Genomic DNA, 18,836 nt, shown 5'->3' with positions numbered 1-18,836 from the left:
AATACAAAACTACACACAATAGCACATCACATACACCCCCAATGGCAACTAGAAATTAATAATGTAAACTTGTCAAATTAAAAGAAAGATTATTTGCGTTAATGAGAAGACCATAGATGAAATTTAGATTCAGTGGTTACAGAGCTGAGTGGCTTTTAGTAGATTTTTTAATTTGGTTTTGAACGTATTAATGGAACTACAGTTCTTCATATCATCAGGTAGGGCATTCCACTGAGTTGTGGCTTTCACAGAGAAAGCTGACTGCCCAAATGTAGTGTGACGAAATTGTATGGTACAATTTTGTATAGAGGATATTCTGGAGGATCTAATAGAACTTACTGAGCAAGTGTTCAGAAAGTCACATAGTGGAGGATGGACCAAACCATTTAAAATTTTATAAACTAGGCACAAATTTGAGAATAATCTAAAATTCTCAAAGCTTAGTAAATTGAATTTCTCCAGTACCCTACAGTGATGGAAATGCATTGGCTTTTTGAGTTTTTTTGTATAAGGACTCAAGGTTTTATGGCTGTTTCTCCAGCCTGCCCCCAACATGTGATGCAATAAGACATATGGGAAAGAATCATAGCATGCATAAATCTTGGCTGCGTCCAAAGAGACAGTTTCTAACATGTCTAAAATTTGCTAAGTTGTACTTTATGGTTTTAACTGTTTTTTTTTTTAACATGTTTCTTTAAGTTCAAATTTGGATCCAATGTCACACCAAAATATTTAAAATCAGTGACTATGTCAGTCTTTTCACCTTTGATGAGAATATCAGCATTAGGAGGTTTGTTCCATGGTTTTAGAGAAAAACATACCTTTTGACTTGTTTACATATAGGAGCTTATAGGTTCAGCCTTGGTGTGTACAGAGTAGACTACATTGCATGTATGTGTGTGACTATTATTATTTATCATTATTATATTCTGCTCAAAAAAAACCTGAAGCCTTTTTTCATTTTCAAAGCCAAGTTTCTCACACTTTTGGTTTAGTGAGCTTGTGTCGGGGCATTTTTCTGCTCTTGTAAAGCCCATTGAGATAGCATCAGACTACACAAATAAATTTGTCCTGACTCGCTTTCTAGTTATCGTCATCGATCTGGCTTTAGGACTGATTTTGTCCTCATTGTTATTCCCTTAAAACATATGAATTGAGCACAGTTTTGGGACAGTTATACCAACACAATTAGCAATTGATTTTATATGAGGGCATTTTTTTTCTTTTAATACAGCACACATGTTAAATTTGGGAAAGTATTCCTGCCTGTAGCAGTTGAGGCTGGATTCTTTTCCTGATAAAAATTAGATATGGAATAACATATGCTTTATTTCATGCAGTTTAATACAGTTTGGCATGGCACTTTCTTTATAAAATAAAGAGAAAAACTTTGTTTTTATGTGGATAGGAATTAAATATTGAAGAGATCGGATATGGAAAAAACTACAAATGTCAATCAATCAATTACAGCAATAAAATGGCATTTTATTCATAAAGATTAAATAAAGACTTTGTTCCTTCTGTGATTAGTTGACAGTAGACTTACTAGAGTTACTAGTAGAGTTACTTTGACTTACTTTCATGCTCTTGTGTTTTTTAGTGTTCGTCAACCCTTTGTTTTGTTTATTGGTGCTTGCTTATATTTGTTATTTTCAGTTCATCGTTGTGTATCTCATTTGTTTTAAAAAGATCATGTGTTTTGTCTGTATTGTTTGTGATAGTACTGGAAATATGCTGACTGACAACAAAATTACCCTCAGACTGGCCTCCCGTCTGTGAGTTCCATAAGCTTTGTTTGCTATAATATGAAGAAGCGTTTTTTGGATGTGTCTCCATAAGATGCCATACAGAGGAATGTTTCACCACCTCTGTTATGCACTTTTATTACTACATACCATTTGAGCAATTTGCAGCAGAAACAGAAATGAAAGGCTCAGAGATCACTTGTAGTTGTAGACAATAAACAAGCGATAAGGCTAAAAACAGAACTGTGGTATAATATGTTTTTTTATTATGTATATAAGAGATAAATTATACATTAAGATAACAAATTTGCTGATTAGATTTGTGGGCATAAATCTACTGAGCCCACGTAGTTCATTATTGCTCCACTGCAACAGTGAGAATGACTCATATATCTAATGTACGCAGGAAATCAAAGGAAGCGTCGTATGTCACATGAATCATTTTAGTTGAGTGAGTGAGACACTCCTGCCAACATCGTACAAACCTGGGTGGGACATTTTGCAATAAAGAAAGGCAGTTCCAAACCATTTACGAGCAGTCCTGATGCTATCACTTCTCAGGGAAAAAGATAAGAACTGTAAATGGACAACACCCAACAAACCTGGGTCAAAACCTGGGTCAAAACCTAGTACATGGCTGGACCGTGTATGAAATTTGATTTGTACATTGCCTGGTTACCATCAGACATGGACATTGCAGCATTTTTAAAATGTTTGTTTTTGTGTAAGTTTAAGTTTATTTATTTGTACAGCACTTTTCATACTGTATTTGTAACTCAAGGTGCTGTACACATATGTGTACAGCATATTAATAATATTATATATATTTATATATATTTAATTAATAATATTATTTCACTTACCCACAACCTGAAAAATAGTTTTAATGCAGTAACTATCAAGTCAATCATTAATGCTGAGTGTAAACAACCCCAATACAGTGTGTTGCTTGTGTGAAACGTGACTGTGTCCGCGGACCTTCTGCGGTTTGGTGCTCTCAGTGTCAGAGCCTCTGTGTGAGATGCTTCGGTCGGTAAATGTGTGTTTTTGAAACTTATTTTGGGGCTACGTTCCCTCTCAGTCTTGCAGAGAATGAGCTACACTCGGGTCTAACAGGCACTCAGTCTCGTTGAGAGCTTGGGAACATGACTGTAAACACTCCCTGATGATGTAATAGATACTGTTTGCACTGAACCATTTTTCTGGGGAAACTCCCACACTCAGCTATCCGACCAGTGGTGTAACTTCATTACTCTCTCAGTCACTCACTCACTCACAGACATACGGGGTTAAAGGGCTGGTTGGCAAGTTTGTGGTTATTTTGTTATTTTATTCTGTGCTACACTTAAAATGTATTACGTACATTAATCAGAAAACAAGCTCTGCTACCGCCTTTCAGCCAAAGCTACACAAGGATCAGAGAGGCAAAACATCAAAACATATCACACAGGCTGAAGATTGTTTTTGCACTGACACAGGGAGTTGTTGATATCAAATGTAAATTTGCATATTACTCTCTGTGTTTTACCTCTTTGCTGTCCTGTTGCTGCACAGCTGTATCTTGTGTGACAAACAGTTTATCTGAATGGTTCTTTATGATTTTGTTATTAACAACTTATGCAATAAACGTATAAAACAAAAATGAAAGTACAAATTTCTACTAAAGTAAATATGTTACATATGATGATGATGATGATTTTTTTTATTATTGATAAAACATCTTCACTTCCATATTGCTGTGGATTAAGGATCATTTTCAGAGCAAAGCCGCGTGAAGTCTGAACAATGAGCGGACTCTATAGAAGTCCACAGAAAGTCTGCTTAAGGTGGTCTCCCTTGGGGACATAATGGAAGGTGGATTTGGACATCCCGCAGCACTTGCAGACTTCCCAGGAATGCAGCCGAGTCTGCAAGTCTACAAGTGCTGTCAAGTGTGGATACTGGGATTCAGCCTTACTCTCCTCTCCTTCAGCAGGCATTTACCCTTTTTTTTTTCTTTTGGTTTTGCACTTTCAGCACCTCCACAGCAAATACTGTAACCCACACATATATGCATTGCCTTCATTGCTGACCTATATACACGCACTCCAGCCTTATGTTACAAATTGCGGCTCGGTTGGTTGAATTAGACAGTCAGTGTTATTGACCAATGTGGTTAGTTACTAATTTGGTTTGTGAATGCTAAATTGAGTTTAAGCACTTTTTAGCTGTGTAAATTGCCTTTAGTATTTAGCATTGTGGATTATTTTTGGGAGCATCATGCAAGTATTTTATGTAGTTGTGTAGTATGCAAACCCATTTCTTTTGAAGAAGGACGGGTTCACAATAGTCAGGTGCCCAAATGAACATTGAAATAGGTTTTTCTTGCCATCATTCCTCCTGTTCATACTGGCCATTAAAATATTCCATCACAAGTGAAAATTCAATGAAAACAGGCCTCCTTCTGTGCCAAAATGTTTTTAAGTTTATCTGAAGCTAATATGAAATCGTCCAAATTAGTCAAATCAAGTAGATATCTTTCAATTTTACAGTCTTTTTAGTGCCAAAGTCCCTCTTTTTGTTACTATACTTCCACCGCAGCTCAACAGGGAAACACTGTCCAAGGAAACAGAAAGAGGGAAATTTATGCTAAAAAGACTGGAACTGTGGCAGATACATTGAAAGCACATTTGAAGGGGATCTTTTGATAGCCAGTATGAACAGGAGGAATGATTACAGCGAGGAAAACCTCTTTCAGTGTTCATACGGGCACCTGACTGTTGTTTTAAAACAGAGTTGAAAAGTTGTCAACCTATCCTTTAAGGTCAGCACTGGTGTATGTAATTGGTGACTATGGACACATTTTAGTTTGTAGGGGCCATGTATCCCCTCTGTAGGCTGATGTGGTTGATCTCAACCAGTTTATTGTTTTCACTTTAGTGTGACAGAGAATGTGGGTAAGGACAATGGGCCTCATGCAGAAACCACTGGTATGTAAGAGATTTGTTCTTAAGAGGTACATACAAGTGATTTAAGAAAATTTGTGGCATTGATCATTTTTCTCAATAATTTTACAAGTGGTCCAGACCTGTCTTACAAGTCATGAATAGATCATCTCTGCCTAACCTATATATATTACTGTACACTAATGAAGCCTTTCAACCAGAGTATTTCACACAATTGTAGGCGGAAGCGCCTCGTTCCTGCCCGCATCACTGTTGTGCTAACAATGACTGTAAAGCACACCCTTCTGTGTAATATTGCTTAGTTGTGACATTGATCAATTTTCTCAGTGATTTTATGAGTGGCCCAAACCTGTCCTACAAGTCATGAATAGATCATCTCTGCCTTTCTTCACAAGGGCAGAAACATTTGTTTCAATTGTAGGCTACTTGTATATCCGCAGTGACAATAAACATCTTGAATCCTGCTTAATTAATTTAGAGTTTATATTCTGTTGACCATATCATCATCCTCATGGCTGCCAATTTACTCAAATGGAGCCTAATATGGCAATTTTAGGGACGTGGATTACGCTATTGATAACATCACATGAGCACACACCTATTCATGAACAGTTGACATTCATCAGGCTAAAATGAGCCATTTATGACAAGTTCTGGCAGTCAAGAGAGTTTGGTGAATCTGATTTGGAACACTCATACGAGCAAACCTCACGGAAAAAAGCCTGTCTAATGGCCTCTGCACAGCCAACATGCCACAGTGGGAGGATCTGAAGGGTCTGGCGGTGCTAAGAGGAGTGAGAAGTTTTGAGATATAAGTAGGGGCAAGCTGGACCTGACAACGGAATTTACCTGTTTGTTGAAATTTAGGTCACTATGTAGGTGGAGAGGTTACTGAGGTTCTGAGTAATAACAGTGGTATGATGTGGGGGGGGCCAAAGATTATGATCTCTGTCTTGTCCTCATTTAATTGAAGGAAGTTATGGGCTAACCAGTCTTTAATGTCTTAGAGACAGTTTTGTAATTTAGTTACATCAGCCTGATTTTGGGAATTGTGGGGTAGGTAGATTTGAGTATCATCTGCATAACAGTGAAAAGTGATTGTAATGAGTTTGGATGATTCTTCCTAATGGGAGCATGTAAAGACAGAAAAGAAGAGGACCTAAAACTGAACCCTGAAATATTTGCAGGTGTGGAGGATGAGCTGCTGATGGAAACAGTTGATATTCTGTTTGAAATGTAAGAGTGGGACCAATCAAGGGCGGATCCAGAGAGGCCCGACCCAGCGTTGCAAGCAATCCAGGAGAATTGTGTGGTCAACAGTATCAAAGGCTGCACTGAGATCTAGAAGAATTAAGATGGAGCATTTACCAGCATCCACAGCACAAAAGGGTGATTAAAAACAATCTTTTATAAAACCTTTGATAAAAAAGAAAGCTTAGAAATTAGCCTAACATTGTTTGTTAAGACCAGGCTTCTTAAGGAGTGGCTGAACTATGGCATGTTTAAAACAAGACGGGACTGTGCCTGTGGTTAGAGAACTGTTAAAATCATTTTATAAGCTTTGTTGGAATTACATCATGCTGACAGCTAGTAGGCTTCATGCCTGCAATTATGCAAACAAGCAGGGGTAAAGAGACAGAGTGGAAAAGATTAAAAACAGGAGAGTCCTCAATAGCTAGTGAGAAATATTTGACCTAATGCTGTCAATTTTATTTATAAAGAAATCCTTAAACTGCTCACAGCTGATTTGAATTTGTAGTGCAGCAAGCAGAGAGGTTAATGACAGAGTTTATGGTGCTAAACAGGATCCTGGAGTTATGACTGCTCTTAGTGATGATATCTGAGAGGTATTTTGCTTTGGCATCTTTAACAGAGGATTGGTACTTAATGAGAAGCTCCTTATAGATGTCATAGGAGACATGCAGTCCATCCTTTATCCATTTATGCTCTGCTTTCCGGCAATCCCTTCTTTTAGAGCGTGTGGATTCATTCAGCCAGGGGTCTGCTTTTGTCTTTCTAGCTCTAGTCTTAAAAGGGGCAGTAGAGTCTAGGATAGACAAACAAGACTTATGGGAGAGGTCTATTAGTTCATTAGTATTTAAACGGGTAGCGGAGGATTCAATAACTGGGAATGTGGAATCAGCACTATAGGCACTGGAAAACAGGATGGGTTTGGTAGAGTTGATTATATGGGAGTGAGTTGTGGCAGGCAGTTTTGGTATGGATAGAGGAAACTGAGTGTCAAATAAAATAACCTTATGGTCAGACACACAGATGTCACATAGAACACAATTGCTAAGCGAAAGGCCATAGGAAAGGACTAAGTCCAGAGTATAATTTTTAACGTGTTGGGCAGGTCACAGATTGCACTAGGTTAAAAGAGTCAATAAGATGCAAAAAATCTGTAGCCAGTGTATTGGTAGGACAGCAGACATGTATATTAAAATCACCTAAAATTAAAAGCCTGTCATATCTTGATATGACAACAGAAAGGAGCTCAGAAAATTCACTAAGAAGGTAGAGAAGGCACCAAAGGAAGCAGGGGAGCAAGTTAAAATATTCCTAAAGATTACAGCCTTTTAGTTCCGGTGGAGTCAGTGCATAAGTATCCTCCACAAGTATCTGTAGGAAGACAGGGGTTAGGAACTAGTTAGCTAGTTGGTATGATTAGTTAGATAGGGCTGGGCTCTATTGTGGCATCCTTGATTTCACCATTGCTCATGTCCCAGTGTTTCTTTGTGGGGTTTGTAACCATTCTAAAAGTAAGAGCCTTTGTCTGGTCTTGTGTGTTGCATTGTTGACTAGGCTCAGACCTGGTATGCCTCCGAGAACTTGATTTAGTAGATGAGGAACTAGAATAACTGGCAATAAGGACTTTGTTAAGCTTAACGTTAATAAGCAGTACAGCTCATGATTTGCTTTTGTTTTGTGTGAGTTGTGTTGTAGCTAGGTAACGTCTCTTGCGTATAGGCATCTTGAGATGTTTGGGTTGGCTAGTGAGATTTTGTTTTAGAGGAACCTTTGGGTTTTCTACTTTTTTAGTGCTTATTTGGTAATTCCAGTTTTATTAGGTTGCTGGAATTTTGTGAAGGCAGAGCATTTTTAATTATTTGCTTTGTCAACATTTTGATGTGTACTTTCGGGTCAGTGATTGAACCTCATTCCATACTGACCATATTCCTCACTATTATCTGTTCCTCACTTTCCTGTTACTGCAAAGACCAAACTGCTGTGTTGAGATAGGTTTAGTCTTTATACCCTTTATATTTATATATATATATATATATATATATATATATATTAATATTAATTAATATATATATATATTAAAAAGGGTGTCCATCTCTTCTCATCAAATCTTTTCCATGCATCAGTATGCATCAGTTTTTTTCATGCAGCTGTTGCTTGCAATTTATCTGCATCGATTGCTAGTAGGTTTCTCGCTCTTGAAGTGCTCCTCATGATTTCAGGTTGTTGGGTGCGGGGAATTGGAGCTGAAGGCTGTCTGTACCTGAGATAATTGGACCATTGGCAAAACATCAAAACATATCTCAAATGAAATCAAACAGGCTGAAGATTGGTTTTGCACTGACACAAAGAGTTATTGATATGAAATGTCAGACAACTCAGGTGGTTTAGTTCACCTGGGCCTTCCAGGTAAGAAAAAGTTGGCCCATGTACTCTTTCTCTCCCTCTCTACAGCTTACATTCACCCTGCACAATCTCCTTTTTTCTTTTGCACTTTCAACACCTTCATCACCTTGTGTTGTTAGTCTGTGCTGTTTATTTGCTAATTTATTGTGGAACTCCACCGTAGAGTCCAAAACAAATTTCCCCATGGAGACAAATAAAAAAATATCTTGACCTCTACAGCACATAACACACACATCCATGTATTGCCGTCACTGCTGATGACGCTGAGCTATACACACTAATGTTTTGTGTTGACTCATGCGTTGAGTCCCTTGTCACACATTACATTAATCAAAAAACAAGTTCTGCCAAGGGAGGCAAAATATCAAAACATATCTCAAATAAAATCACCCAGACTGAATATTGTTTTGGCTCTGACATAGGGAGTTGTTGATAGGAAATGGACATGACACAAACATCATTTAGACATGTAGTCTTTATACCTACACCATAGACCGATGCTGTCATCAGTTTTGAAAAGAGTTCTCAGGCACTGGCTCAAGTAAACTACACAATACTAGGTGGGATTATCGCAGGAATTATATGCGGGGTAAGAAAACAGTCGCTTCAACTGAGCTATCTACCCTCCTGACAAGCTGCATGACATTTATGCTGCCACCACTCCCTCGCTGACAACCTCTCCCTCTTCTGCAATTCATGTCACGATCTTTGGGTTCAGTTAGTAGTGTGCAAGTGTAAAAAAAGAATTTAATACAAGTAATTACAGGGATTAAAAATGAAACTGTGATGTTATATTATAGTATCGTCCTACATAGAATTGTACTAATTATACTGTAACACCCCTCTCCCCCACACCTAATACTAGTAAAAAGATTTTGCCCCAAAGATCTCCACCACCATATCTGTTAGTAATGGCAAATATTTCTCCAAATACCACATTTCACTTTGTTTTACTAATGGAATACATGTTTAAAACAGAGGCAAAAATCATTATTAAAAAATAAAGCACGACAGGAGTTATTTAGGAAACATATACAGTGGTTGAACTATGAAATATCTACAGATTTTCCACAGATACATGTGTGTCTTGACATATAATACTGTCCTTACAAAATCACCAGAACTAGAAACGACGTGCTGTTAAAAGCACTGAGACATGGCAGTAATCACTCTTAAAATAGCAAAGTAAAAACCAAGCACACCCAGTCGCTGTCAAAACAAAACATTTCAAAACAGCCAGTGCATGACAGTTTGGGCAGTGCAATAATTCCATCCGCAAGGAAGCAAAATACAGCCTTTACTACATAATTCTTGTTTCGTGGATAGATGCCAGTATACAATGCCTGGCTCTGAATATATGAGATGCTTAAGTCCAAAATGTACCCAAAAAAAGTAAAAAATCCAACCATTGTGGTATATATTTTCTCCAAGGTTCCAGTGAGATCAGTCCATAATCACAATCACAAACAAGAAGTGAAGAGAGACTTGCTTGGGAAAAAAAAAACCAAAACATCCCAGTTCAGCTTTGCCCTTCAAAGTTGTATGTTTTTTTCTTGAATTGTCTGGTTACAGATGGCTCCCAAGGCCTTGAACTTTGGCCCCAAATCATCCAGAAACTGAACATCATCTCCCAAATTGCTGAGTGACAGTTCGTCCAGTGACTGGCATTTGCTGCCCTGTCCCTCGTAGGCATATTCATAGGGTTGGTACACCGGGTGGTCTACATGGTTTCCATCAATCGTTTGCAGTCTCTGCGGAATTTAGGAGTTAAAAATAGATTTCATTACCTAAAAACATCTAAAAAGACATTCAGTCTAGGTGTATAATGTTATATTCATGGCACTTAACTTATTCTTTCATTTCTTTAAAAAAAAAAAAAAACTCAGTAATTTTATCCTCATCCATGTTATATACATGAAGATTAATTTAATCCAGTTCACTGCAGCAGGATTGTGGTCTGTCCGCCAATTAGTGCAGCCAGTGCAGTTTATTGAATAATCAGGCATTCATGTACTAAACCTGTGTTTAGCTCTGTGTGGTGTGAGACAACATCTCTTACCCTGTCGATGTGATCTGCAATGTGTTGATTTGACCGCAAGCTGAAAGAGCGTTGGTACCTTGATGAGCTTCCCTGTTAACAGCAAGGAGGATCATACAGTATAGTCAAAAACAGTATATAGTCAAAATAATATGCACTGTATATACAGAAGAAAGTGTATACAATTCAATCAAAGAGGTTTATACTTTATATAGGAACTTAATGATTAGTTAATCAATAGAAATTCATTTGCAAAATTAATAATTTTAGCTTTGGTTATTTTTCAAACAATCTTTCAAGTAAAAATTGCAAACATTTGCTTTCTCCAGCTTCTTAAATACAAATATTCATAGTATTTTATGAATATTTGTCACATATAATAGTAAACTGAATATCTTTGGGTTTGGACTGTTGGACAATATGAGCTATTAGAGACTATCATATTGGAACAATGACAGGAATATTTGACTATTTTCTGGCATTCTTAAAAATCGGAAGACTAACCGATGATAAAGCCCTATATTTGTATTTTACTACTTACTAAGAGATATTAAAATGAATGAAAAGCACCACTTACCTGGTAGGTATTTGTCCTGGTATTTGCAGTCCACGTAGAGTACTGAAATAAAGGAAAGTAACACTGATTCAGTCCTCACTAGCTTTACTTGATTTTATCTGGAGACGTGTGCGTAATACTGCTACATGCTTATTGACAGTTGTTGTATTTGTGAAATTTTTCTATCATTTATAAAATATAAATGAGGGTTGATTGAAATATTAGAAACATCTCTCAGTATAACACACACACAAAAAAATTAACAGCACCAGAAACTGCATTTGTGCGTAGGTGTGTGTATTTGAATGTATCTGTGTAAGTTATTTCTTTTACTCTGCTAGATTTACATTGCTGCTATATTTTTAATGTGCAAACAAATACACTAAAATTTATCAACATATGCATAAGGATAGACAATTATTAGACACATGTACCATGTTTTCATGCAAATAATTTATCATGAAAAAATTGCAAAAATAAAAAATTCTCCAAAATCTCTAAATAATTTTAAGAAATCTGCCTGTCGATCATGTATTTTTTAAATCAGTCAACAGGTTTTTCAGATGTCTTCAGATTAACACTCAACAAAGGGGACCGGGAAAAAAACTCCTGCTGATACTCAGTATGTGTTTCACAGACAGTAGAAAACAGGTGCTGCTCACGTAACATTAAAATACAGGTTGTGGCACCCTCTTGTGGATTCAAGCAAGCATTCTCTTCAAAACACACCTATCAGAGCAACAGAGCTCACAAATACAATGTTAAACTCACTCATCAGAGGCAGTTATTGTAAACACAGCTGTAACCACTCACCATGGTCTGCCCTCCATGGCTTCGGAGAGTTTCTCTTTGATGCTGCCTGCCCGCTGATACCATGTTAGAGTTAGTCTGTAGGGACTATACGTTAAGGTTAAATCAGGGTGGAAGAGCATAGTAGAGGACAGCAACAAGCTGTATATTTTTAGGTCATATTTGCATGCACCACAAGACACTTGTTTGTTTATTCAGTCATTTAAGTCCTGCTGTTATAAACATTCCTCTAAATCTTCATAGTCGTTTGTCTTAAAGAAGCTCAAACACATAAAGGAAACATAAATTATTCAAAGTCCTGTTACTCACCTGCATGAGCCCTGCACTCTTGTAGGCATTCATGTCCTGGGTATTTACTGCAGGCATCTGATACATCTTGTTGAAAAGAGCAAATTAATAAAGCTTTATCACAAGCATAGCCTAGTAAAATTATTTTTGTCTGTGGCATTTAGCAAAGCCTTCAAATAAATGTTTGAAAAGGGAAATGTACTTGCAAGATCAATTTATGGAAAAAAACAACTCCTTAAATTTATACTGTATGTCTATTGGTATATCAAAAAACTCACGTTCAAAGGCTACTACAGTGTTTTGCAGTTAACTGCAGTAAATCTGATCAGTATATCTAAAATAAATGAAGCAGGCAATCCAAGATGTCTTCTTGAATCATGTCATGCTTCTGTTCAAGTTCGCCATGTTACCTACTAATTACACAATTCTTGACAACCTCTGTAATTTATGCTGTAAATGTATCTACACCATACATCCTAACATACAGCCTTACATCACATACCTGTCTATCTGCCATCACCTCTAGCAGAGAGACAAAGAAAAGTAACAAAGTTACTGGATTATAGCTGTCATTCATCTTGCAGCAGGATTAGTAGCCACATATGTTTTTAAATGTCTTTTTACTTCTGCTGCTTTTATGTTCTATGTAAAGCACTTTGAATTGCCTTATTGTTGAAATGTGCTATAAAGAATAAACTTGCCTTGCCTTCCCTTACACTCTTTTTTCTTTCTCTACTGAAGCATTTTTTAACTCTTGCCCTTTGACACACCCTGATATTGGACTCACAGTGACACACCTAAGACCTTGCTGTGAAAAAGTCAATCACAAAAAGGGGAATAATAGGCTAAGGAGAGAGGAGAGGAGTACCTGCGTGCTGCCCTGTTTTAGGCCATCTAGTACAGCTACACTTTGTGTAGGTGTCAGTAGCAGAGTGGGCTCACCCTGGCAGAGAAGAGAAAAAAAAAAAGAATAAGTAATAGGGTAGCCCCCAAAAAATGGGTGACACAGTAGGGTTGGTTGAGTAATATAGCATAATGTTGCTGTCCTTATAATGTGCACGCACACAACGCAATCAACACACCTTGCATTCAGAGCCCCCTCCCTCTTGGTTGTACTTGATGAGTGTCTGGTTGCCCTCGTCCTCAACCATGGGGATGTGCTTGAACTCCTTTCCTCCACACTCACATATAAAGAGGACTAGCAGTACTGCTGACACACATGAAAGTAACACTGAAAACAGAGTGTACATGTTGTGTTTTCTACATACATAGCTGCCACATAATTATCATGAGCAGTAGTGGCCTAGCAGGTTCAATCACCACACGGGAAGGATAAATCTAGGTGGGAAAAGTGAAAGAGCAGTGCTTGCCCCTCCTTTGTTACCAACAATGAGGTACCCTTGCCCCTAATTGCTTCAGTGAAGATGCTCAGTGTTCACTAAATGAGACTTTGGTTGTTTTGGTCAGCCTCCAGGTGTGAATGTATGTATCTGTGGATTGGGCATTCCTGAAAATAGGAGCCTTGCTCTCATTGAAACCTCCATTAATAAATACAGGTTTAAAGTAAAGTAAGGAATATGGCTTGAAATGCTAAGTCATATACAGGCAGAGTTGCATACACATCAGCACAGGAGCAAGAGCCAGTAGATGCAAAGTTATTACAAGGGTAATGCCTGCACACTAAACCTAATTCACAAATTAGAGACAAAGTTTGTCTTCAGGTCGCACAGAAATAATAAGTGACATTCTTCACCCCTCTATTAGTTAAATGACTAATCGGTCTTGGAATGAGCCGAAAATTAACAGTTAGATTTTCTCAGAACAGTTTATTTGCATGTACTTGATACTAAAACCTTTTGAGGGTCAGTACAGGTTTAATGATCATGAATCTTTTGGTTTTGTTAATGTTCTACTGATGCTGATTGCCATACTCACATAGAAATAAGAGAAATCCTGCTAAGATCAGTCCAATGCCAGCTGCCCCAAGACTGGATGAGAGAGGCTCTTTGCTACGGCATACCTCTCCTTCTCCACAGTCACACACCATCACTTCCACAGTATCATGTCCAGTCATACTCTGTTGATCCTGAATCACCAAGGGCACTGAGTAGTTTCCATAAGCAAGTGACTTCAGGCTAACAAGCCCAGCTTCCTCACCTGGTGAAGGATATAAAGACAGGTATGTAGTGGCTATTTGATTGGAACAATTGTGTTTTTAATAAGGAGGGGTTAGAGGAATGTACTCACCAAAGGCAGGGTCTAGTTTCCATCGCTGCTTTAGAGTTCCGTCATTATCTTCCAAGGAGAAACTGAAGGGTCCTCTGAAAGGAGGCGCATCTGAGTCACTTGCAACCACCATGACCTTGTCAACCTTGTTTCCACACAAAATGACGCCATTGTTGACCAGCTTAGGCTTGTTGTCATTGATATCCCCCAGGTGAACCATGACAGTACATGTACCTGTGGCTGGAGGCTCACCTTAGTAACCGCAGCAAAGAAAAAAACACCACTTCATTAATCTTGGCTTTTATTTTTTTGTTTTGTTTTTTTTTTAATATTAGTTTACCAGTGGTCCTGCATACCATCATCTATGGCACCGATGAGGACTTTGTAATTGCCCTGGTCATCAACAAAGGGTGACTCTCTGTCCATCTTCTTAGACGATGAGATTTGTCCTGTTTTGTTATCAATGATCACCCAGTCAGCTGGATCGTCTAACAGCACATACCTGATCATAGCAGGAGAAATTAGAGAGTGGAAAAGCATATATTAAGTGACAATATGAATTTCGAATTGCAGCTGCTGGAAACTGCTGGAAAAGCTTTAGCTTAGTTGTGACCACAGTGAATCTGAGGTCATGTGGGTGGCAAGACTAACTGAGAAAGGGCATGCACTTAAATGTTCTTTTGCAACTCCTAGGCTGGCATTTTATATATTTAATATTTCCACTAGCACACAAAGGCAGGCACTACCTGAGGTAGTGTGTAATTGAAGTAATGTTAGTTTTATTTTATATGCTATGCCTGGTGAACTGGTAGTTGACTGCAGTCATACCAATACATTAACAGTTAGGTTATTGCAGATATATAAGTTTTGGTATAATTGCCTCCCAGTATTGAAATTGCCAAGCCTATATTTGTGGTAATTTAGAAACAGTGTCACCATTAAATATTAAGTCCACTAGAGAGAACTGAGAAGTTTAGGTTTTTAAGTTTTATTTTTGCCTGTCAATCAAGTCACTCTCAAAATAAATGTGAATTAATTGTGAACAACTAATATAACCTGCCACTGGAGACATTTGTCATTTTAACTGGTAAAAGTGATGGTCAGTCTGGTTAAAAATTAGAAGGTTCTCCCTGACTGTTTTGTACACTTTGCTAGTAAGAAACCAATTTGTTAATGTTGGAGTTTAGCTAAACACATTTTTCAGTCACAGTGTCAGAACTCTCTCACACCAGTGCACCCAAATATTTTTTCAAATTGGCACACTCTAATTTTAATATGCATATGCAGCAAAATATGTACTGTGGAGCCTGACCGTTGAAAGTAGCTTTGCAGCAGGTTTTATTTTAGCAGGTACAGATCTATTGAAATATGCCCAGATTGACCCTGCTATTGAGATAACCGCACTCTCAAATGTTGATATCAGTTACTACCTGAAAAATCTAGTATTGGTCAAGCTCAGTCAGTAGGCATACAGTATGTACACACCAACCTTATATTGGATATGTCAGAGTCAACATCATGAACCTTTGGAGTGAACAGGACCTCTCCTGGCTCCTCCTCTTCCCTCTGATACACGTCAACCACTTTTTTCTCAAACTCAGGTGCGTCATTGACATCAACCACTTTCATTTTGATGCTAACTGAATTTGCAGGTGGGGATGCTGCTCCGCCAGTTGCTTTATCTCCACAAACAAATAAAGGTTCCTCATTTTCTACCCCGATCAGCAGGGTTGTTAAGGTTGTACGCTCAAAATCCTTCCCCTGGAAGACAGACACAAATCCAAGATCAGTACTGGTGCAGCTGCTTTTTATGATGAATAATTAAACTTTGTTGGAGCTTGGCCCACTATAAATATTTTTTAGAGTGAGAAACGCAGAATTACCTTGATGACACTCAGAATGCCCTCGTTAGTTTCAGGGTCAGTTTCAATTTTGTAGTTTCCTTCCTCATTCCCTTTAATGAAGAAGTATTTGGCACGCCAGCCAGGGGTGTTAGGAGTGTCTTTGTCCTCCACCCCAACTCTCAAAACATCATTTTTGATGTCCATTTCTTGCACTTCTCCATTGTACTGGACAGGCAGAACATTTTCATCTTTAACATCATAAATCAATCTAAAAAGCAACTTTAATAACAATAATTATAATACTTGCCTCTGTCTCCTTGAATGTTGGTGGATGATTGTTTGCGTCAACAATATTGAGAGTAATAACAGCAGTGGAGGAAAGGGACGGTGTTCCATGATCCTTTGCTTCAACAATAATTTCATACTTGTTTACTTTCTGAAACATATATAAAAGATAATATTTTAGATAGCATATTGAAAAATCACTGTGTGTGCATGTATATACAACTGCTCACTGGTGTAGGTACAGTAAGTCATTGAGCCTCACATCATAGTCAAAACATCCTTTAAAGGAGAGTTGTGCCATTCTGCCATCGATCTGAACTACTTCAATCTTGGGGTCTTGCGGGTCCTGTGATATCACACTGAGTGTAACTTTAGAGTTTGTCGTGTTCTGCTGATCTCTGTCTGTGACCTGCAGCTGCACTGGCAAGTACCCTGCAAAGAGTTGAGGAAAGGAGAGTGAGGAACGTGTTTTAATTAAGTGAAGAATGGAAATGAAAGAGAAAATACACATTATTACTAAGCCCAGGGTTGAAACGATTATTTTCTCATCTTTCTGTTAAACCGTCTAGACTTTATTGGAACTCATGAATAGCCTTCGCTGTGGTATTTTTTTCATTTTTTTGATGTGTGATAGTCAGTGACTGCAAGCAGAAAATATGCACATTTGCACTATTGTATACTCACCCTCTGGCATATTTTCCTTCACATTGGCTTTTATTTCAGGTTGGAAAAATATGGGAGGATTGTCATTGATGTCCTTTATTTCTACATCAAAAGCCAGTTCCCTGTCTATTTTTTGGTTGGTGTGTTTGTCAAAGATGTCAAACTTGATCTGTGGGTAAAGGTATTCATGTAAGATTATTTCTAGTGGTTACAAGCCAATATAAGGTATGTTTATTATCAGGGTGGCTGGTAATTCAGCATTAACTCACATGGAAGAGGCTGTATTCTTCTCTATCGATGGGTTTATGGGCATAAACAACCCCACTTTGTTCATCGATGGAGAACACGTTCAGTGGCCCCTTAGTCACACCCATTCCACTTATTTGAAACCTATGGTGTTGCCTCGCTTCATCTGTCCTGTCATTAAACATCTAGTGTCAAGACACAAACAATTGAGCTGTTATTGTCTGCCTGTTTGACATGAGCACTGAGTTGCCATATTGATTGTTGATTGATGGTTATTTCATCCACAAAATTATGTCTTCACCTGTGAAAGCCTTTTGGGGTATGGCCCTGGATCTTCCTCTATTAATTCAATCGTAGACAAAACCCATCTTCTTTTGGAACGTATCAAAAGCTCCTGTTGAACCCAGAATGGAGATTTAATACAGGATTGGTACAGTTTCTGCTTGATGCAAAGCATTATGGCAAGAGATTACAATTCCAAACATGAATCAGTTACCCGCTTGCCACGCCTGCTGTGGCTGCCTTGATGAGATTCTGCTGCGGCTGTTAATGCAACCTACAATAATAAGAAAACTGGGAAGTAATACTCATTCTTGTCATCACAGAGACATTTTTAAGAACTTTCTTTGCACACTTGCTGCACACTGCTCATTTACTCTTATTTTTTCCTTTAGAGTTTAATTTATTGCCGTGGTCTCACTGTCTGCCTTGCTGTCTTTCCATCAAACTATCTGTCTGCATGTTTGTCCCTCTGACTCTCCCTCCATTTCCTTCACTGTATTTTGCTCCTGAGATAACAAACGTAGATGGGTCCATTCATCCATTTTCTTAACTCACTTATCCTAGGTGAACACCCCTCTATCAGAGAGCAAACTTAGACTTACTTAGACTTAGACTTAGACTTACTTACGAAAATCTTGTTTCCAATTTATCTTGTGAGTTTAGACTGTGAGGCAAAAACAGTGCAACCAACCAATTATTCTCAATTTGCCTTTGAGCAGGAATGTACAAGGGCGGTCCCTGGCTCAGGATTTTCAAAGTTAACTCACATTAGACGGTAGAGACGCCAGTACTGTTAAGCAACAGTTTAGCCAACTTCACTACATTTAACACCAGAGCCGAGTGCTCGAGGCAGGAAACACAGACACTCTCATCGCGCTGTCCTCCTTTTCCATCATCTCTCTCTGTTTTCATCACAGTTTTGTATGTAGATCATTTACAGAATCTGTAAAAGTTTACAGCCTGTTGTACTGTCCCCGTGTTACTCTGTGTATGATGACGTGGCTGACAGAATGAGAGTCGAGTCAAGGGCCTGTAACTGATGCATCGACTAACCCCTATTATGGCAATTACAGAAATTATTATGGAAAAACATCTAACAAAACTTCAATCAACAGCGAAGCATGTGGGTCACTGCAAATGTTTTTACTGACAGTGATGTTGGAACTTTTTTATTCTTTATATTCTTTTGACTGTATCCCACAACCCTCTTAAATCCAAACTCCACAGTCTCCGGTTGAACCATGAGTTTAGAAT

General features: G+C 38.2%; 2 protein-coding genes across 5 annotated transcripts in view; one reads left to right on the top strand and one right to left on the bottom strand.

The window, feature by feature from the left end:
* Positions 1–18,836, top strand: part of zmp:0000000926 (ataxin-1-like) — an 89,156-nt gene that overhangs the window by 14,500 nt on the left and 55,820 nt on the right. The gene's annotated exons all lie outside the window — the stretch shown is intronic.
* On the bottom strand, positions 8,479–17,485 carry cdh26.1 (cadherin 26, tandem duplicate 1). The gene is made up of 16 exons (XM_067592722.1): positions 17,324–17,485; positions 17,076–17,223; positions 16,654–16,823; positions 16,414–16,542; positions 16,146–16,331; positions 15,752–16,023; positions 14,619–14,764; positions 14,284–14,514; positions 13,972–14,193; positions 13,119–13,243; positions 12,905–12,979; positions 12,058–12,123; positions 11,752–11,835; positions 10,960–11,001; positions 10,404–10,475; positions 8,479–10,095 (listed from the first exon to the last, which is right to left on the bottom strand). Exons 1-16 carry the CDS (start codon positions 17,483–17,485, stop codon positions 9,877–9,879), a joined length of 2,349 nt encoding a protein of 782 aa, XP_067448823.1. The 3' UTR covers positions 8,479–9,876.

This window comes from Thunnus thynnus, chromosome 6 (genome assembly GCF_963924715.1).
Source record: "Thunnus thynnus chromosome 6, fThuThy2.1, whole genome shotgun sequence".
In the NCBI taxonomy this organism is placed as follows: Eukaryota; Metazoa; Chordata; class Actinopteri; order Scombriformes; family Scombridae; genus Thunnus; species Thunnus thynnus.
The sequence above is the reverse complement of the archived record's forward strand: the minus strand, read 5'-3'. Positions and strand labels throughout refer to the sequence as shown.